The 27,010-nt window shown below is 51.1% G+C and overlaps 1 protein-coding gene across 1 annotated transcript; it reads left to right on the forward strand.

Moving 5' to 3' along the window:
• The first annotated feature begins 15,081 nt into the window (after positions 1-15,081).
• LHX8 (LIM homeobox 8) lies at positions 15,082-26,086 on the forward strand. The gene is made up of 8 exons (XM_055724908.1): positions 15,082-15,502; positions 15,690-15,848; positions 18,337-18,458; positions 19,959-20,179; positions 20,637-20,740; positions 22,970-23,065; positions 24,530-24,713; positions 25,493-26,086. Exons 1-8 carry the CDS (start codon positions 15,356-15,358, stop codon positions 25,567-25,569), a joined length of 1,110 nt encoding a protein of 369 aa, XP_055580883.1. The 5' UTR covers positions 15,082-15,355; the 3' UTR covers positions 25,570-26,086.
• The last annotated feature ends 924 nt before the right edge of the window (positions 26,087-27,010 follow it).

A 27,010-nucleotide genomic window follows, 5' to 3' on the forward strand; every position in this document is an offset into this window, starting at 1 on the left:
TTGGCACCCAGGGCTGGCCAGGAGGGGTGCTGGGGACCCCCTGCAGGCTCCCCCCACCAGGTTCCCAAGAGCAGGCCCCCCACGTGTGCCCATGGCATCCAGATGTAATAACCACGGCAGCATCCACAGCTTCCAAGCGCATGGGGCAGGGGCAGGGGACCGCAGTGCTGAAATCGTGGCAAGCCAGTAGGTGGAGGTGAAGGAAACTTCAAAGGGTCAAGTCCAGACAATACTTTCCTGTCTCGGGGAGTCACACACAGTCTGGAAGAGGAGGGCAGGGGGACGCCTGTCAGCCTTCATTTGCCACAGGTAATGGTACAGAGTAATTTCTTCTGATAATGTCACCGGAAGAGGAAATCCTGCAGACTAAACTCATTAAGGCCTGAGGGGAGCACGGTGAGGGGCTCTTTCTGCAGGAAGGACGACTGCAGGCTACCTTTGTCTGGGTGGGGGAGCATCTCTCCTGGCACACAGATCGAAAGCTCTTGGGGCTCCCTGCTTTGGTATGTGTTAGTTCTTAAAGTCTGACTTCTCACTTTTGAGTCAAAACTTACCCATCCTTCCAAAAAGCACACACACCCCCCAAAAAAAGAAAGCAGCAGATTGATGCTCAAGAGCCAGTAATCTGGAGGCATTTGAACAACTTTCCTTTGCTGGCGTTCTTGTATCAAGCAAGCCAATAAATAAGACATTACATTTCCGTAAGTGCTTGTTCCAGAGGCCGTTAAATGTAATGCAGATATTTCCATTGGCTTTGGATCAAGACCAATAATGCCTTGAAGTTGAGGCTTTCCAAGTATACTCTGGACAGTGGTGGAACAGTCCTCAACAGCTCTTCACCAAAGGGCAGCATCATTTGCCAAAAATAAATGTTGCTATCCATGCAAGGCACCCGGGGCACGTACAGATTTAACGCCCAGCTCTCCCCTCCTGCATGTCCCTGCAGGTCCGGGGCAAGTCCCTCCTGTCACGGGCAGGAGAGGGCACTACGGCATGGGGCTGCCCATCGGATGGGAAGCCTGTGCCCCCTGGGCACCAGCAGCATTGCCAGCACTGCCAGCCCTGCAATCCCCAGCTGCCTCCCCCCGATAAGCCACGCACACCTCAGCGGCCAGCAGCGTGTCCCACACACTCGCTGACTTGTAGGCTGCTGCAGCTGCAGTTGCTTTTCTGCACATTGGTAACAGATTTGGAGAAAATGGGCAAGTTCCTCCTGTTCTGAGTCCATAGCACAGCAGTGAAGCTTAGCCCACTCAGCTCAACAGAAAAATGCCCCCGATTTCAGAAGCAATTCAGACTGATCCCCGATATTTTATAGGAAAATATTTCAATGGTACAACAACTGAAATTAAGTAAAGTTACGATGACCAGCATTTAATCTGCTAATCCTCCCAGGACTGGTTAACTTGAAAATATAAGATAACATTTTTTAAGTGCATGTCTCTACTTTGAGAGCGCAGGCGGTAGCCCAGCTGGCACACAGCTCCGACCTGGCCTTCTGCCAAGGCAGCCATTTAGCAGGGACAACGTCTTGGCCATGGCTCCTCTCCTGGATCAGCAAAGCCATCCCAGCCCTGCCTCTCCAGCGCGGCCGGACCCCGCCCATGCTTAAAGAAAGATTCATGCACGGAACTTGACACAGGCTAAATTCAACCAACCTTTCAAAAAAAATGGGCTTCATCTCAAAACAAAAAACAATTAGGACTTTATACCAGCACCAGTCAGAAAATTTCCAATGGACACAAGTACCTCAGAAAACACCAGCTTGTCAGAAATGAAACAATTTGGGGAAAAATACGTCACTTTTGAGGAATGCTAGTTTTAAAATAAAGATGAAGAGAAAGCATTTCCAGTAAAACAAAACATGATATTTCAACCTACTTTTTTCAGGTTTTGAAAGTAATGTTGTCCAATAAACTGAAAAATGTAAGATCAAAATCTCAATACAGTGTTTTGATTTTGTTAATCAGACTGTTCACTTATTTTTTTTAGAATTTGAGATCACACTTGAAGAAAAGCAGAAGGGGGGGAAAAAATACCTGTTCCAGAATGAAAGGCTGAAATCATAAATGACACTACAAAATTAAAAGTCTGTACCTGCACTGCTGCACTTCGAAGAATTTACCCATATTTATGGATTACAGTCTTTCACTCAGCATATCTAAAATGTCAGCATAACCATTCCTTTGCAGACAAACATATGTATTTCATCTGTGTACATGCATACTTCCATGATAAACTTAAAATCCACAGAGAGAAGAACAATCTTGCAGTCATTTTTCAGACTGAAGGCAGTGGGCACTTTGACAGAGCAAGGACCACAGGGCTGTTGCATGAATGGAGCTGCAGTTTCATTTTTAAACACAGAACTCCTACACTTGTCATCACTAAATACGCAAGTAGCTTTTGCATCCAAAACTGTAACACGTTACATGAATTAAGCCATTTGTCTAGGGTGGCCTTTCTTAGAAATGAAAGACAAAATTAAGAGGAGTATGAACTATATGAAAATGCAGTAAATTGGACCACTGTGACTCCAGTCCAGGAGGGACTGTTTAACTCAAAACTGGTCTGCTGTGTACAGAGTAAGTCAAAAAGCCTCAAAACATCCCAGAGGCGAAGTTCCTAAGTTCTGCCCTGCCAAGTAAAACAGGCATCATTCCTCTGCAAAACAGGTCCGAGCAGCACGCCTGGAGATATGCACCACAGAATTATATAGCCCGTCCCTCTCCACGAAGGGAGCCATTGCATGGGCCATGCTCTGGCTCGCTGCTGCCTCACATGCACAGGCAGCCCGGAAAAAGCTGGCATGCCAGCACACGCTGCTGGTGCCCCGCCGTGACGGCCAGCATGCTGGCTGCCCCCGCACAGCTCCCTGCAGGCAGGGGCACTGGCCTCACCAGCACCCTGCAGGACAGTGCCCTGCACCTCTGACAGCCTGGCTGCAACGTGTCTTGAGCGTTAGAGCACATTTCCCACTTCCAGAACTCTGGAACTGGATATTGTGCTAACCCTCCCATCACCCAATACCTACATGTGAGGCAAGGGCTGAGGCGGCAGAAGCCAGGGCTGGAGGCAGTGCTAGCTGTCTGCGCAGGGACCTGCTGGCCTGGGTAACATCCTCTTCCGATGGCAGTGGGCCCAGGGCTGTCCCACCAAAGTCAATAGATTGTCTTCACCCTGAGCAGGGTAAGCCTAATGTGAGGCTGGTGGGGGTCTAAATTACTTTTTTTTCTGATGCATATTGCAGATTGTGGAGCTCTTACATGAGGCGCGGAGATGCTGCTGCTGGAATCCACAGTTTCAGATTGCAGGCCAGAGCACTGAACAGACAGTGACACTAACACAGACTATGAAACCTACTCATAGATGCATGTGAGTTTACATAATCCACCCCTGGGACTGTTTATTAGTATTGCGAACTGTACGCATACAACCTTAAAATACCCCCTTCCTCCAGTATCCCAGTGCCCCTTAACTGGATCCATTACTCTTCCAGTGCTTTCCTAAAATAACTGTTTTGATTCGGGAATTTAAGTGGAAGGAAGCATACATACATAGGCCAGAACATATTTAAAGCATCGCTTCTGCTCACTGAGCTGGTCTAATTCTGTTTCCTTACTCATTCCTGATCATGGTCTTCAAAGCACTTTGCATCAGACCCACGAGCTTGTGCTTTTGCCTGATTACCTCACATCTAAAACAAGAGAAAGAAGGTCATGAACAGACAAATCCTGCACCAATGTGGCCCATGGGTGCTCAGCATAGGAGCATGGTGCTGAACCCTGGAAAAGATGTGAGCTCTTCCCTCTGCTGGACCAAGCTGAATGGAGTCTCCTTGCACGTCTTGATGTGTACCTTGCTAAAGACTGAGACAAACCCTAACGCATATGCTTTGTGAGAGCATCTGAGCTCAACGGGTCTTGAAAGCTAGAAACTTTCTGTTGCCAGTATATAACTGTTCCCTGAAAGTGAGGTGAAGGAATTACCTGCCTCATCCCCTGTGACAAAACAAGACATGCTGTGGTCAGTGAAACTGTGAAGATGCACTGGCAGAGCAGGTGGCCCGACGTTAACTGTTCTTATTAACAAAATGCAACTGGTGCTTACACACAGGGGATATAAACAAGTTCATTTGCTAAATCAAACTGGTGAAAGCATACTTGGTTCAAATTTTCACTTATAGTAAAAACAGCCTACTAACCATCATAGCATCTTTACAAACCCTGAAGGGTAACAGAGCTAGAAAGAAGGAATGGTCCCGTTGCACTGAGCAGAACTTGTTTAGTGATATGAACTGCAGAAAAAGCAGAATCCAGGAATGTATGTAACAGTATTTCTTAAGACAGGTCCTGACAAAAAATGCTATTTCTTGTACATACCTATTTTTAAACATTTTTTCTACTCAAATAAAAATGTTCTTGTATTTGACATCTTAATCATATAACTAGTAACAACAACAAATTAAAATGAATGAATCCCATTCTGACTTATCTTGCTTGCAGTGTTAAAAGTAAGTACACAAAACACAATTAAGTCATTGTAAGTCCTCTTTTTAAATCCTAATCACAAATTGCTACATCTAGATCAAAACAAAACAAAACAAAGCCTTTCATTTGGTGTGAGCTGATAGATGTATAGCACACAGTTCCCACTGATTCCGAGGCAAATACTTTCACTGCTTCTTAGGATTTCTGGTAAGGAACTTGCTCAGAAGTATTGGGACTGTACACAGGATCTGCTATTTGGAATAATCAGTGCAGGGAAACTTTAACTACAATGTATAATATAAAGAAAGATATTAGAAAGATATTAGCCTAGGGATGAGGAAGGTCTGACACTTGTTAAAAAAAAAAAAAAACAAAAACAAAGGAAAAGATAGAAATGCTTCGTTGATCTGAGCTGACATCTCCCTCTTGCTTGGTACAGACACTTCTTTAGGGCACCTCATTCCAAGGCAGCCTGCTCTGTCCATTTTGAAGTACCCACATGGAACCCAGACTCATTTCTCTAGCTAAGCCATTGCATATGCCCAGGTAACAATCAGACACATGGCCCACAGACCCCATTTGAGGAGACACCAGCAGAAGACAAATGAGTGCTGCTGTGTGCAGAGCAGTAGCAGTGCAGTAGTCTGGGTTTCTGGTGTTAAGAACAGCACTGCAGTGACTGGCGAAGGGCTGGAGCTTGCTGCCATCCCTGAGGGCACTGTGCGGGAGGGATGGGGCCACAGTGTGGAGAGGGATGCACACCCCCACTGCAGTGGTAATGCCTGAGCTGCAGGTGGTGTGAAGGCACCAGACAGCTGAGCCTCTGCACAGTTCTTTCATCATACACAGTATCACGCATATGTGACAACCAGACGTCAGAGGGTTATTAATCCCTGTTAAGTCTTCCAAACTAGCCCACCTCTGCACACACAGAGGACGCTGTAGCCACCTGCCCACTGATGTACACAAGTCTGTACATCATGTACATACATGTACATACACAAGATACACTACACCTGTTGCCAGACTCATGGGGTAAGTCCCAGCCTAGGAGTCGTAACCCTGCCAGAAAGCAGAAAAGAAATACAGCATGAAGGATTTGTTGGATGGTCCAGCTGCTCTCCCATCACCTTGATGCTGTTCATGGATCTCTCCTCTCACCTCGCTTTTCTCCAGATGGTGCCCAGACTTTTCCCCCTGCATGGACAGACAAGCCTCTCACCCTGAGTATGCACACGTGAACCCATACTGCAGGGATGCTCCTGGAGCTCAACAAGAGCTGGAGCCTGCAGCAGCATACACTGCACATGAGAAGTCCAAGAAGGGGGATCTACCACATAGCTGCTGATCTTCAGCCAGCCTGATACCTGAGCACCAGGGAGCAAATGTTGCTCCACTGGGATGCCCCTCTGATGCAGCCAACATTAACCTCAAATGCCTCAGACGGCAAACAACAGCATAAATGAAGAAATATTGCAGGGAGAGCTCTTAACTATGCACAGGGCAGCTGGCAGTGAGGAAGGCACCTTGCCTGTCAGTTGGGCAAGTGTATCCATGAGCTGTGTTCATTCCAGAAATGTTGTCATAGACCAGACCAGTCACCATCCTACTGCAGGAATGAGCCCTAGCTAGTGCCTCTGCCTGTTCCAGAAGACATACTTGTGGTTAGAGGGGCACCACACATTTGATCTTTTCACATATCTGCTGCACCAATCAACATTCTAAACCTAGTGTCACTATTCCTTCATTCTGGGAAGGAGTCCCTCATTGTAACAACACCTTCTTTGGTCTCTAGATGTAATAGCTGCCTGGTCAGACTCCGTTCTTCTTGTATATATCATCTAGCCATACCTATCATAGCTGAATAGTACATTCACAGCTTCTAGCACTGAATAGAATCCATATGATCTGTTCTCCTCTCATCCCTCTGCAGAAATTTAGCTGTCTAAGATACTTGCTATGGGATCCTGCATATCCCATTTAACACCAACATTCAGACACAAAGCAGCATCATATGTCCTGGTCTGTTGCTCCTTGAGAATGTGGGGCGTGATCAGCCATCAGTATGAAAATCACCTCCAAAACACTGGCATGAACTGCAAATACACCCAGTGGAATGCAGTGAAGACAGAATAAATGTAATTTCCACTTCTGAACTCTCTGTGATTTTGTCTTACAAGAAAACACAGGTTCTCAAAACAACAGTGCAAAGTAGACATGGAAACATAGCAAAACAACTGCAAAGTTTAAACAGCAAGACAAGATAGAGAGGGGCCACGTCTCCCACCCTGCTTGCAGCCAGGTAGAAGGCAAAACCACACAGACCTTGATGGCAGCACAGCCACTGCTGTGGTGGGCCCAAAGCAGGCAGGCTTCCAGGGAGTCATCTTTCTGCTTGCCAAAATCACGGACTCCAGCCCAATGGGCTCCACGAACTGGGAGTGTTTCAGTGGTAAGGAGCAGGGCAATATGCCATCTGCAGTTCTGCAGCCCTCTGGAATGGCGTGCTGAGCACCAGCCCATGGGATTCTTCATTCTGTAAACCTGCCTTGTGATGCCATCAGGGGCTGGTTGCTGAGCATCTCATGTTTCGGTATTTATAGCACAGCAGTAGAATAGCATCAATATCATAACCTGCACAACCCTGACAGCAAGTCAGTTCTCCATTGAATTCTTGAATTTTCTTTCATCCCTGAGAGTTAGATAAGTAATTTTTTCTTCTGCTCAAGCACTGACTTTCAGATGGTCCTAAGGAACAGCAAAACACACGGTGAAGTGCTGCTTTATGTAAAGCTTTTTCCAGGTAACCAGCCAGAGCTGACTCATTTTTGAATGTTTGTTTGCACAGATCAAAACAAACAGTTGCCTTTAAAATCTCCAGTCACTCCCTCTGACACTCTCTTCTCCTTCTTGCAATCCCAAGCTGAAGCAATGAACAGAAGATTATCATTTGATCACCAGTAAAGAAAGATCACCTTCTGTCAGACTTCTGTTGTGGAGTGCAAAGAGAACTGGGAGTATCATAGAGAGTGCGATGGCTCTTAAGCCACATGAAGGGAACAAGCAGTTTTGTGCAGAGCAGTAAGGTGAACAAGACTACTCCTATGTGTGCAACCAGTATCTTTTAGCTGCTTCATGTGCTGCTTAAGTAATCAATCTCTTGCTACTTTTTTACTACCTTTTTGTTTGTTTGTTTGTTTAATATGTGTTCAGTGAAACACTTCCTTGCTGCCCTTCAAAAGCAGCAGCACAATAGCCAGGGGTGCTACTGACTGCGGTAGAAGCAGGACTGAATCCAGGTCCCCAACACTTACTGCCAAGGTAGCACAGCACAGCACTTTTTCCTAAAGCCGCAATATGCTCACAGATCAAAGATGCATTTTAAATCCTGACCACTGTGCTTTCATGTGTGAACAGATTAGTTAATCTCAGAAAACTGTTCAGAACAAGCAGGTGGACAAAGGGAGTTGTGTTAAACATACTTGGCATGTCCCCTACCTTGTCCCCTGTCCAGAAGTACCGGGCTGCTTTTCGAGCACTAAAGCTAATAAAAGTAGATGCCTGGACGGAAACAAGCACTGCCCAGGCACATCACCAGAACAGCATCACTCTGGCACCAGGTAAAATCTCCCCATTTAGTTCTATGAGTGTCAGTCAAGAGTTAAGGCAGCCATATCAGCGTAAAAATGACAAACACAAAGAAGAGTAAGATTCCTTATTTCTACTTAAAACAGTACACTGAACACCTGCAGCCTCTGCACTTTCAAAGGAAGTGTATTTTATTTCAGAGAATTACAGTAGCACTTTGTACACCCCAGTCACAAAATTATGAATGTTGATTTACTTGTGTACAGATGCAAACATTTCAGCAACTGTGACCGGCAGGTAGCAAACCGGGATCCTGTTTCTGGAGGCACGCTGTGGTTTTCGGATCGGGTATGAGTGAATCACCTTTTTTCATCAGCTCCCTTCCCAGCTTGTCCACTTAGTAAACAAAACATCTCTAACTAGATAGTCCCAAATGTGCTCAGGTTTTGACGTATTTTCGTTTCAATATACATGCTGAACATCGTATCAGCATGCAAAGTCATAAATTAGCTGGGGAAGGCTTTGAAAGCTTTCATCTTGAAGTACAGTGAATCCGCCCTTTAATTCACATTGCAAACAGTCCTTCACGGCGACATGCCACAAGTCCCACCACCGAGCTGCGGTGCAACATGCCCCGGGCAGTGCCGCTGCATTAACCACGCAGCAGCCAGTGCCACCCGCATCTCCGAGCAGCAGCCAGCGCTCCCACCGGCGCCTGCTCGGCAGGGAGGCAGGAGCGTGAGCCCCAGAGGCAGTACAACACCTCCCGGCTGTCGGGCTTCACCGCGCTAAGCGCAACGTGAGGAGAAGTCCCCTCAACGTGTCTGCAGCTGAGCCCCAAGAAACTTGAAAGCCAGCCACATGGAAATCCCTGAGTGAATTTCAAGCAAAGCAAAGACGTTCCAAAGCCTGTGCCGTGCTCGGGGCGCTGTATCGGCGCAAGGAGACAGGGCTGAGGGCATCACGCACCCCGCTTACCGCAGCGTGGCCTGGGACGCTGGAAAGAGGCGGGATTTGATCCCAAGGTAGCAAATGCGATTTTTCTCTGAAAAGCCTTTGCTCTGCTGTGGGGGAGGGAGTTCTCATTCGCCGAAAGAGGGAACTGCCCATAGCCGCCCCAGGCGGAGCGGCGCTGGGCGCTCAGACGCACGGCCCGAATGAGGGAGAAGGTCCTGCGGCGGACAGAGGCAGCCACGCGTCCTGCCAGCCGGCCCTGCTGCTGCTGCTGCTGCTGCTGCTGCTGCTGCTGCTGCTGCTGCCCCCGCCCGCGGCCGTGACCCACACCTGCCCCCAGCCGCCCCTCCAGGGCCGGTTACCAGTGAGCCGACCGCGGGGCGCAGCCGGGCGGCCCGTCGGGGAAGCCCCCAAGCACAGCCCACCGTGCTGGGCCGTCTCTGCGGCGGCCACAGCGGCTGTCGGAGCCGCCCGTCGAGCCGCGCCCGGGCCCAGGGCCGCCCTGACCGGCGGGGCCCCGGCAGCCCGCCCGCCGGTTGCGGTCTCTGGGGCTGCCGTCGGGTCTCGCCTCGGCCGGCCTCTCCCCACGGTCTCTGCCGCCTCCGGCCTCCCGCGCCGCTTCCCCGCGGCCCCCTGGCCAGGGCGGGACCGACCTCTGTTCCCGGCCGGCCGAGCTCACGGGGGCCGGCAGCACGAAGGGGCCCCGGGCAGCGCTGCTGCGGAGCCCCGCGATGCTCTCCGGGGACGGGCAGCGGTGGGGGGTCCCCGGGGAGCCGTGAGAGACCGGGGAGAGCGCGGGGCCAGGCGGGAGGCGGAAAAGGACCGGGGAGTAATGAGAGAGATCCGGGGAGGGGTGGGGTGTGGGGGGGTGTCGGACAGTGCGGGACCGGGAGGGGAACAGTGCGGAGCCGTACGAGAGCCGTCGGGGAGGGGGGCAGTGCGGGTCGCCTCAGGGTGCCAGGCGCAATGCCCGGCGCGGAGGATGCGCACAACACCGCGGAGCCGCTGATCGCGCCCCTACCGGGGCGGGACACCACGATACGGGCTCCCGGGGGGGGGAGCCGGGAGGGTTTAGGGCTTCCGCCACACCTGCACGGGGTCCCGGCGCAGGCTGCCCTCCCGGGCCTCGCTGCGTCCTGAGGGACGAGCTGCGGAGAGCCGTCGGTCGCCCGGCCGTCGGTGGGAGCCGCCCCCCGCCGGGGCGCACGGGGGGAGCGGGAAAGCCAGGCAGCCGGCGGGGGTACAGGATCGCTCCCCGGGGGAGCCCTGCTGCTGCCGCAGCCCCAGGGATGCTTCGCACAAGTCCGTCCAGGGCCAGGTTCCTGCGGTACGCACCCCCGCGCCCCCCGCGCCGGGGCAGCGAGGGTCCCGGTCCTCACCGGCGGCCGCCGAAGGAGCTGAGAACCTGCCGAGCTCCGGCGGGCCCCCTCCTCCCCCCGGCACACGCGGTTCCATTTGACGGCCCCGGTCTGCTGCCAGAGCAGTGTTTACTCATCGCATAAACAGAAGGGAAAGGCATTAAGCTGGCAGATAGGATAGCTCAGGGGAACCTTTCAGGCCCTTCAGCACCGAGTTACCGTGCTCACGGAAAACAGGCCGTCCTTACAACCGAAAACATGCAGCGAGCTTTGCAGCTATGTATTTATAAACAAACCTAGATGGTTTCCATTTTGGTTTTGCCCTCCAGGGCGTTAAGGGCAAAATGCTCTTTTACATAATTTGATCGCTGCTTTAATTTCCTCTGTCCCCAGCACTTTCCCTAGCTGAATGACAGCGTGACACAATTAGCACAGACGCTTAAAAATTCAACTTCTAGATGAAGCGTTCACCGATTTTCAGGGACAGAGAAGTGCAACGCTTAAATCGAACACGCACAGGTTTCATCCAGACAGCCTTGTTCCTAGTGCGGGGACCAAGAGGTGGAGTAAGTAGATCTGAGTAAATGAAGCAAAATTATTGCAGTTACACACTGGGGTGCCGAAATTACTCCCTGCGCTTCCTCCCGCAGTGCAAGGGGCAGTGCTCTAAAAAGATGCAGGGCTGCATCCCACTAACTCCCTTCTTGCCCTCTGCCTCCCCGCCCCAGCCCCCATTTTTTTTCCCGGGGCGGGGGGGGGCACATTGCATCGAATTCTGAGTGTTGGTGGGGGAACCACTGGCTCGGGAATCCAATTAGGAATGAGAAACTTTTCCCTTCGACTGATCTGGTCGTTCCCCATTAAGCAACGCAGAGCTGCACACTGGAACAGCCGTGAACAAAAGCCACGTCTGCAGCTTTGGAAGATCCTGGACCCACACAGCCGAGACAGACAGCCTGGCCCAAGACAAGCGTATCGCACTGATTTGGAAAACAAGTCATTGGTAAGAGACTGGGTTCGTTTACTCGTTAAACCAGTCCAGAACCAAGAATGCAGGGCTAGTCCAAACCCTGCAGCATTTACCAGTGGCTGGAGCCAGCGGGGATGCAAACTCGCGAAATGTGAGCCCGAGAGCGCCGGCCTGACTCCCCCGCCGACCCCCCGGCCCGGCCCACCCCACCCCCGCTCCGTCCAGGAGGCTGCGGCCCACAGGTGGAAAGCCTCTGGGCACTGGCAGGTGTGCAAGCACCGAAGTACGCGTGAGGTGGCTGAGAGAAGGCGGGGGGCTTGCGGGGAAGGGAGCCCTGTCCGGCAACGGCTGTCAGGCTCTCCTCCCCGGGTTGCCCCCCTTGCCAGAGAGCTGCTGGCGAAGCGGGCGACAACAGGCCCCGCAGCGACAGCGCAGCGGGGCGCCGGGGCAGCCTGCCTGCGGGACCCCCCCGCCGGCCCCGAGGAGCGGGGCGGTGAGGCTGCGGGCCGGGGGCAGCGGCGAGGGGAGGCGGGCTCCGAGCCGCGGGGCCAGCTCCGCCCCGGGGCCGCCCGTCCCTGCCGCCGCCCCAACAGCCGCGCCCGGCACCGGCCCCCGCCGGGGACCGTGCCAGACGGGGCCAGACGGGGGTGGGCGGCCGTGTTCACCGTGGCCCGGGCCTCGGCACCCGTTTTTCGTGAGCTGGACACAATGCCGTTTGTGATTTCTCAGCAGACCTTGTTTTAGCGGAAAAACCAGTTTCGCTGGAGCAAGCTCCAGAGAACCTCCAGAGGCTCGCAGCGCGGTGCCGTCGCTGGTCAAGAAGCCCGTATGGCGACCGCCTCTCGCCGGAGCAGCCCCCGCTCTCCGCTCCCGCGCTTCCCCCGCGCCGTGCCTTTCCGTCAAGTGTTAAGAGATCTCTCCTACAAGCGGACTGATTAGCACTCCCACCCACTCACATCCTTGCATTACTTGCGAGAGACGAGAATCAGAACCAGACGCAGTACCCCCGTCTGAGGGTCCCGCGGGAGTCCCCCGTTCCGCTCGCAACCTCGGCAGGACCAGGCCGGGGCCACCCTGCCCAGCCCAGCCGCGGCGCGCTGCCTGCCCCCCACCCCCCGGGCAGATTTCCCTTCCTCCCCATCTCTCCCTGCTGAGAGCCCGCCGACGGTCCCCGCGGGGTCCTGCCCGGGGCTCGGAGACAGCAGCAAGAGAGGCGGGGGCGCGCAGCAATCGGAATCCCCTAAAGCCTGCGTGCCTGCCTGCTTTGACCTCCGCCAAAACCGGTGCTGGGAACGCTCAATGAAATAGCGAGGGTGTGTAACTGAAACGATGGAGTTCAGAGGAGACTTTGGGGGGACAGGTGTAAAAGCACACAGGCGAAGCACGGGTGGAGCGCGGATAACCAAGCCCGTGCACTTTCCCCGTCCACCCTGTACACACCACAGCGTTTCCCAGGTCTTCTCGGAAATAACGCCCCTTTCCAAGCAGCTCGGCAAAAAACGCTCACCTCTCGCGAAACACCCCTGGCCGTAGCAATAACCAGGCTCTGCTACATGAGTGTCTCCACGCCGGTTCTCAGGGGGACTCGTCCTCACGCCCCTCCGCGTCCCCAGGACCGCCGACCCAGCCCCGGGCTCCACGCAGCCCTCGGGAATGCCCCGGACAAGCCCCGCACCCTCGCAGCGCGCCCCCCACTCCGCCGCCACAGAGACCCTTACACCCCAGGACCTCGGGGGTGGGGGCGGCGGGACACCCGGGGGCGACCCCGACGCCACGGCCCGAGCTGAGGCAGGGGGCGGAGAGGACCGCGGCTTGGGGGGTGGTCGGGGGGGCCTGCCAGTGCATCCGCGGATGTCCGCCGCACTCGCTCCTCGTCTGGCGCAGCCGGGCGCCGAGAACGCTAAGAGACACGGAGACATCCCCGGTCCACGGCATTCCGCCAGCAACCGCTTTGTGAGCTACTGCCGCAAGTCCACGGTCGCCGCGGGGAGCAGCGCGCGGACTGACTTTGTTGGCTCCTACTGCTGTATTCTTCAGAGAGCAAAGGTGTATGCACGCAGAAAGGAGTTATGCTATAGAAATCCCACTCGCAGCCCTCCGTGAAGCGCGCACGAACACCCTGAACTAACTTCTCTAACAGAGCAGGGAAGGAGCGACGGGCAACCTGCTCGACGCTGCTGCCGGCCGTGCCACGCTCTCGCCGCGCCCTGCGCTTGTCAGTGGCTCCCCTCCCGGCGGGGCCGGCCCCCGCTCCCCCGGGCACGGCTCTCTGGAGGCCTCCCGCCAGGTGGTCGCTTGCTGTCGCGCCGCCCGGGACAGATGACAGTCCTTGCGTCGTGTTTCTGGCAGCCGCGGGCGGGCAGCCCCGCGCAGAGGCAGGGGCCCGACGGGCTACTCCCCGCCGGAGCCCACGGGGTCGCGCCGACGCGTGGGCCTGGACGCTCGGCCCGCGCCCCCGCGCAGCCCAGGGGAGCGGGGCCCCGAGGGGACGCCCCGGTGCGCAGTGCCCGGGGTCTGCAGGATACGGCCCCGCGGGCCGCCCAGGGAGAGGGGCCGGGCCGGGGGCGTCGCGGGCAGACCCGGGCCCGCCGGGGAGACGCCCGAAAGCCGCTTCCAGGCCGGCGGGGCCGGCGGGGTCCCGCGTCCGCCCCCGCTCTGCCCGCCGCGCCGTGCCGTGCCGTGGCTGGGCGGCCGGGCGGGCTGTCGCGCTGCTCTCAGCCTCGTCGCGGCCAGAAAAAAAAAACAAACCAAACCACAACACTGCTTGCCTCGCTGCGGTAACGGCTGTCAGGGACATTAGGACTAAATTCTGTCCGGGGTTTAGATCAGTTTTAGCCCGGGACAAACGAGTGACCGACTACGGACGTCCCGAGTTTACTGGGGCTCGGCACCGCCGCTCGTTCCGTTACGGTCCTGCAAAATCGAGTCCTGCAATTTGAACCAACGGTCGTAATTTTTAGGGGGAAGAAGAATACGGGGCTTCTCCTTTCGTACAGCTTCTCGAAAGCAGAATTCCCTTTTATCAAACTTATCGTATTTCTAAGCGTACGGGCAATTCTCTGTTTGCTTTACTGAGGCTCTGCAACATGTCTTGCGTCTATCGTCGGGCAGAGCTGAAACAAAGAGACGGGGGAAAGATGGAAACATAACGACAAGTTTAATTAAAAACACCTGGCTAGTTAAATACGTGCAGAGAAGCTGACGCCCCGGTTATTTGCCTCACCTGCGACGGACAAGCTGTTGCTTTATTCTCCCGAAATGTTCCGCGAGCACCGGCATTATTTGGTTTGAGGGAACTCTGCGGGGGAGGTTTGTAATCGTGGAAAAAGCGTGCCGGTAGCCTACGGCTGAAGGAAGTGTCCTAGTTCTCCGGGAGCGGCGAGCAGCCAGCTCCCGGCGCCTCGGTCCGCGGCGGACACCGATGTAGATTAGCAACGTCCATGGTCGGTCAGGCTTGCTTTGAACCGCGCTGACGGGGCGGCCTTGGGGCCGCTCAGATGCTCCCGTTTGGGCTTAATGAGGAAGGTTTTACGGCGGGGCGCCGCGGACGCGGGGCGGGGGTTGCCGGGCGGTCACGGGCGCGCGCGGGCTCTGGGGCTGGGCGGTGCGGAGCCCTCCGGCCCCCCTCGCGCGCGCGCCGGCTGTGTCGGGACAGACGTCACCGGGGCCTGCGGCGGGGTGAGCCGTGGCAAGCGGCGGAGGCGAACGGGGGGGGACCCTCTGGGTTTTTTTCGTTGCCGTCGCTGCTGGGGTGCCCCCCCTCCTCTGCGCGAGAGCCGCGCGGCCCGCCGGCGGAGCCGCCATCCCGCCGGCAGAAGGCGGGCCCTGCGCAGGAGGTGAGGCCAGCGAGGCAGGTCCGCGCGGCCGGGCCCACCCCCTCCAAAACAAAACTTTTTTCCTGCAGGCGCTGCGAGCAGAGAGCTGGCGCGGGGTCCCCGGAGCAGCCTCGCCGCGCCCCGCCGCGCCGCGCAGCTGGTATGCGGTAGGGCAGTGCCATGTACTGGAAGAGCGACCCGATGTTCGTCTGCAGGCTGGAGGACAAGGACCTTCCCGCGCTCGGCGGCCCCTCGGAGAAGGTGCGCGGGGCGGCGAGCGGGCGCGGACGGGGGCGGCGCGGGGCGAGCGCGGCGCCGGTGCCGGCTGCGGGGTGGCGGCCGCTCCGGTCGCCCGGCGGCTCCACCGCTTCCCCGGGCGCGGCCCCGCGGAGGGACGCCAAGCCGCTGCCCTTCCTGGCGGGGCGCCGCAGGTGCCGGCGCGGACCCTTGCCTCTGCTGGGCGAGGCGGGCGGCAGCCGGGCGCTGACCGCCGTCTCCCGTGCGATCCCCGCAGGCCGGCCCCGCCGCGGCCGACGAGGACTCCTGCTCTTCTTCCGCCGCCCTGTCGCCGTCCTCCTCGCCGCGGTCCATGGCCTCGGGCTCCGGCTGCGCCCCCGGCAAGTGCGTGTGCAGCAGCTGCGGCCTGGAGATCGTGGACAAGTACCTGCTGAAGGTAAGCGCCCGGCGAGTGGCGGCTTCCCACCGACGTGGCGCCGCGGTGCCGCGCCCGGGGCACAGCCAGCCGGGGCGGCTGGGGCTGGCGTCGTCGTCTCCCGGGGCCTAGCCCCGCAGGCCTGCCTGGGCTGCGGGCACCGGCGCGGGTCGCCCCCGCTGCGCCCGGTGTGGCCCCTGCTGGCGGCGGGGCTCGGGCCGGGTGCTGCGGCGCCCCGGGCAGCGATTCCCTGGCGCGCCGGGAGGGAGCGGGGTGGGGGGTGGGCGGCGGCGCCGCCGCTGGCGCCGTACCGGGCTGCGGGCTGCGGAGGTGCCGCTCGAGGGACGCGGGCATGAGCCGCGGCGGCTTGCTGGCCTGGTGGTGTCGGGGAAGGAAACGCGTTGCGGGACCGCGGAGCGGTTTTGCTGGCCTTAGGATTCGGGACCGAGTAAGATCATTTAAAAAGAAAGCCATGCGTTAATGCGGTGGTGGGTATTTTCCGTCTGTTTTACGGCCGGTAGAATTGTTCTGGCTCAGATTTTCTCCCGCTCCCCTTTCAGAAGGGAGGTCAGACAGCCGTGCTAGAAGTCGCTTGGTTCCACTTAGATGCAGCCTTAAATTAAGCCGTTGTGTGTCCCGCAAAGCCGAACACCACCGAAAACGTCTCGATTAGATCAGTTGTTAGATCTCGGCAGGAGCGCAGGGGTCGAAGGCAGGCGTGTGCTGGGCCGGTATGTGTTCCCGTGGGAGCGGGTGCAGGGGGGTGCCATGTACCCTCTGTTCCAGCAAGCCCCGGCCGCCTCGGCAAGGTGTGCTGGGACTGGGAGCAGAGCTAGCTGGAACTTGGTGCCCATCCCGCTAACTCCCGTGGTAGCTCGTTCACTGATCTCTGCTGTCTAAAGGACTGGGATAGTACGGCTTGGAGCAACAGACCTCTAAATGGTTTAGCCAGAGGTTCGAGTTAGCTGTTACCGCTTCCCGCATAGGCAGAGAGAGAAAGGCATCTGTGCAAGGGAACTGCTGTCTTGCTGATGACCACCAGCGTGGTGTCCAACTTCAGCCCTGTAAATTAATGAGAATGTAGATAAGTGACGTCAGATGGGACAAGTACCGAAGCGATCGGTGTCCCGCTCCGTGGAAGAGCATCGGCCTCCGAAGAGGCCGCAGCGAGATGCGCCGTGCGTGGCCGGGCCGTCAGCCCCGCCGGGCGGAGCAGCGCAGCGGCGGCCCGGGGCCCGTCGGGGGGGCAACTGCTTGGGCCGCCCCGGGCCTGCCCGCGGCGCAGCCGTCCTGGGAAATACTCGGGAGGATCGGCTTGACAGCTGTTACCAGCAGCGTGGCATTGTATCGCGGTGTTGTGAATTTGCCAGTGTCGGGGAAGACGGCTGCCAGCAAGGGCAGCAGCCGGAAGGGCGCTGGGCGGCGCAGAGTGGTGCGGTGCGGCGGGACGGGCGCGGGGGTCCCAGCCCGCGTGCCGCAGGCGGTGCCTCGCGCTCACCGTGCTTTGTCTGGCAGCGCTTTGAGGAAAGGCACGTTCTGGGTTATCGCAGATCTGCTGCTTTGCCGTAGGCAATATCTGGGCTGTTTGGTATGAGATGAGAAATTGGCCCAGAAAAAAAATAAAATTCTGAACTTAGTCATTGTTTGGTTTACATAATTCCTCCCATGCAGCATGGGATTATGCAGAGGGTTATTACTTCATTTTTATGGTCACTCGGAGTCTTGGGCTTTCAAATAATTTGTTTGGCTTATGCATGATGTGCAATGTACAACAAAGAGTGGTCTTTATAGGAAAGAAGGAATGAAAGTAATTGCACTCAATTTATTTGCCCCAAAATTATATGCAAGATTTCAAAACTGCTGATTTCTGCTGCTTTCCGTGACTATGTCTAGTTTCACTATGGATGTTACATGTTGGAGAATTCTTGAATTTGCTATTAAAACAAATGCTGGTATCTTGAAACTCACGCTTCATTCACTGACTTGGCTTTAACAGAAACCTGGCAAAAGAAGATGTGATTCATGAGGTGTTTCTGTTTTGCAGACCTCCCCCCTCCCCCAATACTCACATCTTAAAATTTCAAATTAATCCCTTTGCAGAGTTTGTTGTTTGTGAAGCAGGACTTTTTACAGACTGGGAAATACAAGTATGTAAGTTAGCTGCCTTCCTGAGGTCATGCGAGGCCAAAACTTGCTCTGTTACTCTAATGTGATGAGAACAGACCTGGGCACAAAATATCTACGTGCAGCTTGAATCTTTTGCTTCCTCTCTGGTGCTTTTAATTACAGACTAAGAGAACTTACTCTGAAGACCTCTATCAAATTATTTAACCCTTAATACGCATGCAGTTCTAAAGGAAAAATGTTTTGCCTTGAAGATAAATTTTCTGTGAGTAGTAGTACGTGTAATTTTTGGCCTCATCTGTATGGATAGAAAAAATAGTTTTTGTAAACGTGAAATACAGTACCAGTAGCACGAACGTTGAGGGGTATTTTTGCATTTTTGCAGGTAAACGACCTCTGCTGGCACGTGCGCTGTCTCTCATGCAGTGTTTGCAGGACTTCTCTAGGAAGGCACACCAGCTGTTACATCAAAGATAAAGATATCTTCTGCAAACTTGACTATTTCAGGTATATCGTAGGAGATTGTAATTTTTTGGATAATGTTACTCTTGCTTGTTACTCTTCACTTAAGCCACAACTAAAATGCACAACGAGGCTCTTTGGTTTTTTATTTGCTAGGTTTCTTTTCGGTAGTTAAACTCTGACACGTCTTGTAGAGGTACTTGGGAAACCCCAAGCCTGTCTAATGTAATTACCCCCCAGGACTGGCCTTCTGCCCCTCTGTAACAACATTTATAGAGCAGTTCACTTCTGCATGCGCGGGGGCCAGGGAAGTAGGTTGAGTCCCTGCCACAGCAAGGTTGTAAAGCTGTCGTATGTGCGAAGAATCATCCTTAGGTGGTGTCGATTGAGGGTACAAGGAAGAGTTGAGGTGGTACTCTGTTTGGGCTAGCACTTCACTGGTGTGAGGCTTAGGGCATCACGTGGAACTACAAAAACAACCCAGAATATATCCTGTGATCTTTAAAACAAACTTTCAGCAGTTACACCTTTCTGTGATAAATCTGATTTAGAACATGAACCATTCTCCAAATTTAAGGTCTATTCCTGTAAGGAAAAAACTTATTTATTCGTGTTGGCATTGAGAGTACTCATGATACAAAAATCTTTAGTCCAGAAAGCAGGAAAAATTTTTGCTGTTAATTTCGATGTGATTGCTAGTGCTTCCCTAGACTAAACCATTTATGGAGTTCTCACCTGTGTAGTGAGTGGATGATGTTCAGCTAGTCAGTATTGACGCTGAAAGAGAGGGAGAGGGCAAGTTGAATACTGTGAACTTCTGGAAAAAGAAAGTGTTCTGGGACTTCAGAAAAAGACCTTCCAAGTCTGCAAAGATTTTCAGGACAAATTCTTATCTAAATAATCAGCATATCTTGGTGGCTAGTTTCCTCTTCAAAGAGAAATATTCTTCTGCGGTAATGTAAATACTTGCAGATATTTGAATTTCTTTTAAAATCATAATGTTGCGGTAATTAAGGAAATAACTATGAGGATACAGGTTGTCCCTCTTCTGCTGAAGGGAACCGAGTGATTGTTGAAAGTTGATGTAGCTAAATATAATAATTCAGGCTACCACTGGAGTAATGTGAAATACATTTGAATAATGGGGAGAATTTTGAATACAGTCAGCTGTTTCCATCTCCCACTCATAGCTTTTTAAAAACTAATTATAACAGGGAAGATGAAGAGCGGTGAATTTGTGTCACAGTTAAGATGCTTCAGGTTTACTCTTTGCCTTATGAAAATATTAACTTCCGTAGTTCAGTAGTAGTCTTGCCTTAAGCTGCCAGATGCAAACTTGCTGCTTTTTTTTTTTTTTTTTTTTTGTCTCAATAAAAGCACAGTTACGCTGTCACCTCATCCCTTATCCCTTGCGGGTGGCCCATTTCCTGCAGGTCTCAGCTCCGCTACCCCTTCCTGGTCGCCTCTAGCCCTCCCAGAGTCACCATCTCACCCGAGATGGTTAGTGTCTGTGCCTTCACCCTCCTGTTGCCTTTATTCTTGCAGGCGGTATGGCACCCGCTGCTCCCGCTGCGGGAGGCACATTCATTCTACTGACTGGGTCCGAAGGGCTAAAGGAAACGTGTACCACTTGGCATGTTTTGCGTGCTTCTCCTGCAAAAGACAACTCTCCACTGGAGAGGAGTTTGCTTTGGTGGAAGAGAAGGTCCTTTGTAGAGTACATTATGACTGCATGTTGGACAATCTGAAAAGAGAAGTTGAAAATGGTAATGTACTGCTTTTGTTAAGAACTATGTTTGTGGTTTAGTTTTAATCAAATTGTTGGGGTTTACCTCATCTTCCTTATTAAGTGGTAATTACCTGGCTTTACTAAGGCTGGAAGCACAGGTTCTTGAATTAAAATAATGTGCAAATTATTTTGTTTTAATTTTTTTCAGTTTGTGTAACTTGTTTTCTATCCTAAGGAAAAGAGAGCAAGGGCATATCTAGTTGATAAAATGTCATGCTGGATTTATTTTTTCCCTCGCTTGCAAGGGAGTAATTTGGGGTGTAATGGGTAATGGTGCCAGATCAATTTAACTTTGAACAGAAGGCGGCTTTTTTTTTACAGTTGAAATTCAGCTGCCTAAGTACTGTTGGCTATTGTTGGAGGACAGTCTGAGTTACAAATAACATCATTTTGAATGTTTAGCAGATGATGTTGTTTTCTTTTTAATGCTTCAGGTAATGGGATTAGTGTGGAAGGTGCATTACTAACAGAACAAGATGTTAACCATCCAAAACCAGCAAAAAGAGCTCGGACCAGCTTCACAGCAGATCAACTCCAGGTAGAGGAAGCGCTAAAAACTTGCATAGCTCAGGCTGGCGCAGGACATGGGTGCTGAACTGGTAGGAAGTCGGATGCGTGTGTGGGGAAAACAGAAAGCTTGCGTGCTTTTAAACTATTTCATAAACTGTCAAGACACAGCATGTTTCTGGAATTGTTTGTCAGCTTCAGCAGTTTAATATGAAATAGTTATTCTTCAAGCTTTTTATTTCCCTGGGGGCAGCCAGTAATTCTGCAGAGTGGAAACAAAAAGGTGGTTCTATTTTGATTGCTCGATAAAATCGATTTAATCAGGCATTTACATCGCTACACATAATGAAGACAAAATATTTTTAGAATTATGTAATGTGAAGAGTTGTACTAGAGATGGGTACTGTGTAGAACTTCAAGACATTAACTGGGTGGAAGCTTGAATTTTGTTGTAATGCCTGCATCTGCTCCGTTTTCAACGCTTCTTGTCTTGTTGCTGCCTTGGCAAGAGTTAGCTCTGGACTGCCTCAAATAGGAGTTATTTTGCCCTCTGGATCACCACTTCACTTAAATTAGCTTTCTAGGGAAATGCACTGTGCTTGGGGCCAGCTCCCTGTGAAAGGGGTAGTGGTGAGGCCAGGTGTAGAGGTTTCAGCCTGTAGTGGGAAGGATGCTGTGGCTTTCCACCTAAACCTAGCTATGCACCCGTGCTTTCAGTTTATAATGTGTCTCTGAATTTCTGGTCACACATGGCCACCACACTGTTCGTTTGCTACTGTCTCTGTCAGAGTTCTGTTTTCTCGGCCTGTCCCCATGTTCGTGGTGAAAGCAGTTGAGAAAAACTAAAGCTGCGCTGTCATAAAACATGTGAGACATTTAAGCATCACCATATAACACAGCATGTGGCTGTCCAAAGCTTGGTTTGGTATTTCAGTTGTGGCTGGAGACAGAATGCGTGGTGAATACCAAACAAGCATGTCAGCAATGATCTGGCAAGGGCTCTGCAAATCAGGCTTGGACTTTTGCGAAAGGGAGCTTTCTCTTCCAGCAGCAGCTGAAGGGGAGACAGGCCCAGCCATCAGGGCAGGAACTGCACTCAGGGCTTTTTCCCCTCTGCTGTCATTGAAACTTCCATGTTCCCCTCTTTTCCTGATTTTAAATGGGTCATAACCTACTTCAGCAGGTGTTGGAGATCTTAGGGCCTCACTTAATGACACTTGTTGTCTGCCCAGCGCAACTGTGTCTATAGCTGTCCTTGATGCTGGTGTAAGGCTTTGCCTCCAATAAGAGAAGCATCAGCCCGATAGGTGATGGATTGTCTGAGTGGCAGCATGTAGTAACACACCTCGTGAAGCACTTGTACAAGAGGGTGTCCACGCTTCTTGATGTCTTGGTATGAAACAGTAGGAAGGTAAATAGTTTCAGCATTTCTGAGTGTGGAGAGCAGTAGCCTGAATGTTTAAAGATGAAACCGGGGAAAATGTGCAGACCATCAAAGGTCAAAATCCAGGAATGAGAAACTACAGTTTACTAAGTTGCTGAAGGTACCATGCAGAAATCCGTGAAGCCTTACTTTCTTAAATAAGGTAAACTCTTACAGGCTCTAAAACTGTTCAGGATGCAGGCCAAGCTGACATCTACTTCCTCACAGAAAAAACATAATTCATATCCTAATGACAAGTGTTCACTTAAATTTCCTGTTAAAAAAAAAAAAGTGTAAGCAAACAATTACATGGTGCAGGTCAGCCAAGGTGGAGCCTCTGTGTTCCTTGGGTCGATTAAAGGTAAACAAGGCACAAAGTGCTTCCCAGTTGCCGGCATCCTCCAGGCAGCTGAAAAGAGGGTCAGGTTGCTCTGTATATGCAAGATGCAGATAGCAACTGACAAGTTCAGAGGTGGATCATAGTTCCTTCCTTCCTTATGTGGCGCACCGTGGTCTGCTGCTACAGAAGTTTTCTTTATCGAGTGTGTTTGAATTGCTTTGCAGTAGATTTTCTCCCACAGTCCTTTTAATGCAACCGTAACAGAGTGGCTCCTCCTTTTTTTTTTTTTTTTTTTTTACTGCCACCAAGCGGAATTAATTTATATCATTTCTGGTAAACGTCTCAGCATAGTTAAGCATAATAAGGGGTAGCTTGTATTTTTGGCTTTGAGGGTTGATTTTTTTTTTTTTTCCTTCTGCACGGTCTGAGAGGAGTCTCTAATGCTGCTCTCAGGACTGCACACACAAAAACTACAATCTCTTACCTTGCCTTTTCAGGTTATGCAAGCACAGTTTGCTCAGGACAACAATCCGGATGCACAAACACTTCAGAAACTGGCAGAAAGAACAGGCTTGAGCAGGCGTGTTATACAGGTAATTGTGCAAAGTTAGTTGATTAACAAAGTCTGGTACTCATCCACTGGGAATACTTAATAACGGTTTTCTCCAGGTTGTTATTCTGAGATGGAAAAAGTTCTAAGCTGGCAGTTTTAGCATAGCTTCTGACAGCATCCCCTTAGTCAGGAACAGGTCTAGAACAAACCTGCTAATTTGGAAATCTTGCTGTATTCCTCTTGCACTTTGTATGGAGGATTAATAATCTTCCAGGAAGAAACTCCTCAGACTAAATAGTACAGAAAGTGGCACTGAGCTCTTCTAAATACAAGTTTTTGACTTTAATAGTCTGTTCTTAAGACCTGCATTCTTTTTGCAAACATCTTCAGGTTTGACACGTTAGGTGCAAGCACCTGGTGATCTGTTCTAGGGAACAGAGTTAAAATATATACCCATGGCATGCAAAACTGAGAGAAACAGGAACTTAGAATCTTTGCCTGAAGATGTCTCTCAGCAAACACCATATGTGGGCTTTTATACACAAACATGAACTCTTATATAGTACACATTATGTATTTATATGCTTGTATAAATAAAAAGTTTGCGGTTCCTTGGGCTCTTTCTAGCTTGCAAAAATGGAGTGTTTATATAGAAATGAGGTATCTGGCAGCTGCAATCAAGCCTTAAAAAGTACAGAAGATTACATGTAGAGGAATTATAGAGGACTGTATGAAAAGTTTATTTGTAAAAAAATTGTGGTGATTGCTAAAACCATGAGGTATGAAATGTTAAAAAGAAAAAAAAGGGGGGAATTGTAGAGGAATGAAGCTGGGTTAATTAACATTGATAACATACAGCTGTGGGCTGGCTTCCTGGGCGGTGGGTTGGCTGATGTAGACAAGGTGCAGGTGTGGCTGGTTCTGTTAAGGGGTTGGGCAGCCAAGGAAGAGAGAGGAGGAAGGAGGAGAGAGAGAGAGCATGTGCATCCTGGATGAGGAGAGACAAGATGAGGAGAAGGCAGCAGAGGGACTGGTGTGAAGAGTATGATGGTATGAGGTGGTAAAAGACCTTGTTGCAGCCGGCTAGTTTTGGAGAGTGCCGTGACACTTTCACACTTCTCAATGTGAAAAGGAAAGTGGGTATCCTGTGAGAAACCCGCTTTGTGGGCAGCGGGGCTTGGGCTGTGCCCCGTTATGTGTGTGGGCAGCAGCCCCAGCAGGGCGTGGGGCTGCAGGTGCCGTCGCTCAGCCTGTGGGACCCTGCAGCCCTCGCTGTCCTTCGTGCTGCCGGTCCCTGCAGAAGCCTTCCTGGCTTGACCGTGCTTGCTTGAGGCACTGTGTAGGCTGAGAATGGGTATTTCTTCATTTGGACAGTTGGGGTTATGTGAGAGGCCCGATTAACTAACTGAATTCAGCTGAAGTTAGAATGCTGAGGGTTTTATTATGCTAATGTTGAAACAGAACCCAATCTATCAACATCACAGAAATTTTTCTCCCTTCTCAGGTGTGGTTTCAGAATTGCAGAGCACGCCACAAGAAACACGTTAGTCCTAATCATTCGTCTACTGCTCCTGTCACAGCAGTTCAGCCCTCCCGGCTGTCGCCGCCCATGTTAGAAGAAATGGCATACTCTGCGTACGTACCCCAGGACGGGACTATGCTAACTGCCCTGCACAGCTATATGGATGGTAGGTGTAATCGCTTCGCGTAGCCACGTAAAACCATTCTTCATTGTAGCAAGAACAGTTTACCAAGTACTGATTAATGAAACTTAGTGGATTTTTAATTTCTAGTGTCCTTTATAGAGTATCTTAATACTGTCCTTGCTATCTGTGTCTCATTAAGGGCGCCTCATCAAGCAGTAGTCCTTTGCTGTAAGAGCATAGCTGAAGATCTGGGAATGAAGACCACTTTTTGTGCTTCTTCCAGCCTATGAATGCTAGTAATAGGAACTCAAATGCTTGGCTTTTTTTAAACACCCATGCCACATTTTTTAATGTGTAATTTTAATGAAAACTGTTTACCACCTACTCCTTGGCTTTTCCCCTGGGGGACTGTAGGTGAACTCAGTCCAGCAGCTTCACTGGAAACTTAAGCTTCCCCCACAGTAAGACATAGTGCAGGGAGCAGGGTGGTCAGAAGTACTGAAACAGTCGTCGTTTTTATTTTGTCGTCAATACTTTGACCCAGCAAGTCAACTTTGGCTTGTGTTTGTGATTAGAAGAGACTGTGAGGGTTTGGGGAGAACTGGACTCTGAGCTGCATGTGTGGCCTGAGCCTGTTTTTCTCCAAGGCAGTGGTGTAAGGTGGGCTGCGGGTGGAGGAGTGTGAATGCTGGGCGAGGGAAAACAGAGCATGCTGCAGCAGCTGGGAGCAGTGAACTGTTACTGCCCAGCGGGATTTACTGGCTTATAATCTTTTTTCTACCACAGATGAATCTGACGGGTAAATATTTTTGTCTTTGTAGCTCATTCACCTACAGCTCTTGGACTCCAGTCTTTGCTACCCCATTCAATGACACAACTGCCACTAAGTCACACCTAATTCCTTTCTGTCAGGGATACAAGCTATTAAGGATATAACCTGAAGTCATTTATTGTGTATTAAAAATATCATTGGAAAGGTATTAATGTTAACTTTTTATTTAACATCTAAAGCATTTTCAAGATCATTTTTGCTGCCCAGGTATGTAAGTATATTTAGCCTGCAAGACACTTTTATGGATTCTACATAAATAACTATTATGTTGTTTACAAGCCTTATTAAACACTTTTTTTTGTATTGTCTGGAAGTAGTCCACTCTAGTTATGTGTGTTAATTTATTTGTCATCGAAAGAGCACTTTGCCTAAAAGAAAGGACTGACAATTGTGCAAAATGTTTACAATTCTTTGTGAAATTGTAGTTTATCATTAGTTTGTAAGTTATTGCTGAAAGTATTACCTGTATTTGAGTTGTATACAGCCTATATGTTAAAGCTTATTTCTGTGAATTTACAAAAATAAATTTTGGTTGCAAATATTTTCAGAATGAACTGAATAAAGTTTCTGCTGTAGCATGTCAAGCAAAAATGTTGCTGTGTTTATGGCTGAACTGTGATTATTTGTCAAGTGCTTAACCTGAGTCTTCAGTTTTAAGAGAAGGTCCCTAGTATCCTTACATATACTACACCAAACCCTTTCAGGAGTGTTCACATCTGTCTCGATTGATTTTTAAAAAAAACTTTAATGGGCTTAGTCTTGAAACACTCCAAATTACTACTTTAAGTATACACAAAACAGTGCTACTCCTGAAGGTGCACACCTGCAGGGCGAGGGAGATGGTGGATGTATGGGCTAGACTTTTAACTGTGGCTTAAGTTAGCAAGTAGAGGACCTGAATTTGCATCTTCTTTAACATTTTGAATTTTTACTACTTCAGCTTCTCTTTTCTTCCATGGTTTTTACCTCATGATTTTGTTAAGCAGGCTGGTAACCAATGTGCAATACTTCGAAACAGAGTCTGCATTTTTAAAGTCAATTTAGTTCAGTATTTTAACTGACCTGTATAGAACTGCATATGAACAGACTGGCATTCAGTCAAATGCACAAAAGTCTACTGTGTTTTAAATTGTTAATGTGCTAAGACTTAATGGCAAAGCATGTTTTGGTACACTGATTTGATGGACAAAGGCTAGTTGTGTACTATCGATTCAACTCATTTTTGCCTTCACAGACTAGTTCCTTCAAGGATTTAAGACTAGTAGGTCCCGTCTGCACACCTAAACTTTACTTGCATCAGAAGGAAATCATACTCTTGAAGCAGGGGGTTTGTCCATATGTGTGTGTGGGTTTTTGTTGGTTTTTGTTTTTTTTTTCTTCTTTCCTAACTCTCGAGTTAGTGTCACTACTCTGTGAATTTTTTTTTAACTTCCTGGTCAAACCATTTCAATGTGGAAAAGGTAGCATTCTCCCTGCTGCAGTGGAAAGATGATGGCTTCTGAGGGCA

This window comes from Falco cherrug, chromosome 12 (assembly GCF_023634085.1).
Source record: "Falco cherrug isolate bFalChe1 chromosome 12, bFalChe1.pri, whole genome shotgun sequence".
NCBI lineage: Eukaryota > Metazoa > Chordata > Aves > Falconiformes > Falconidae > Falco > Falco cherrug.

Bases quoted from the DNA above. Each gene is read 5' to 3' on its own strand.
- LHX8 (XM_055724908.1), top strand. From the start codon at position 15,356: ATGTACTGGAAGAGCGACCCGATGTTCGTCTGCAGGCTGGAGGACAAG. The intron at 15,503-15,689 runs GCGGGGTGGCGG...CGATCCCCGCAG, and splicing joins GCGCGGCGCCGGTGCCGGCT to GCCGGCCCCGCCGCGGCCGA. The intron at 20,741-22,969 runs GTAGAGGAAGCG...TTGCCTTTTCAG, and splicing joins TCACAGCAGATCAACTCCAG to GTTATGCAAGCACAGTTTGC.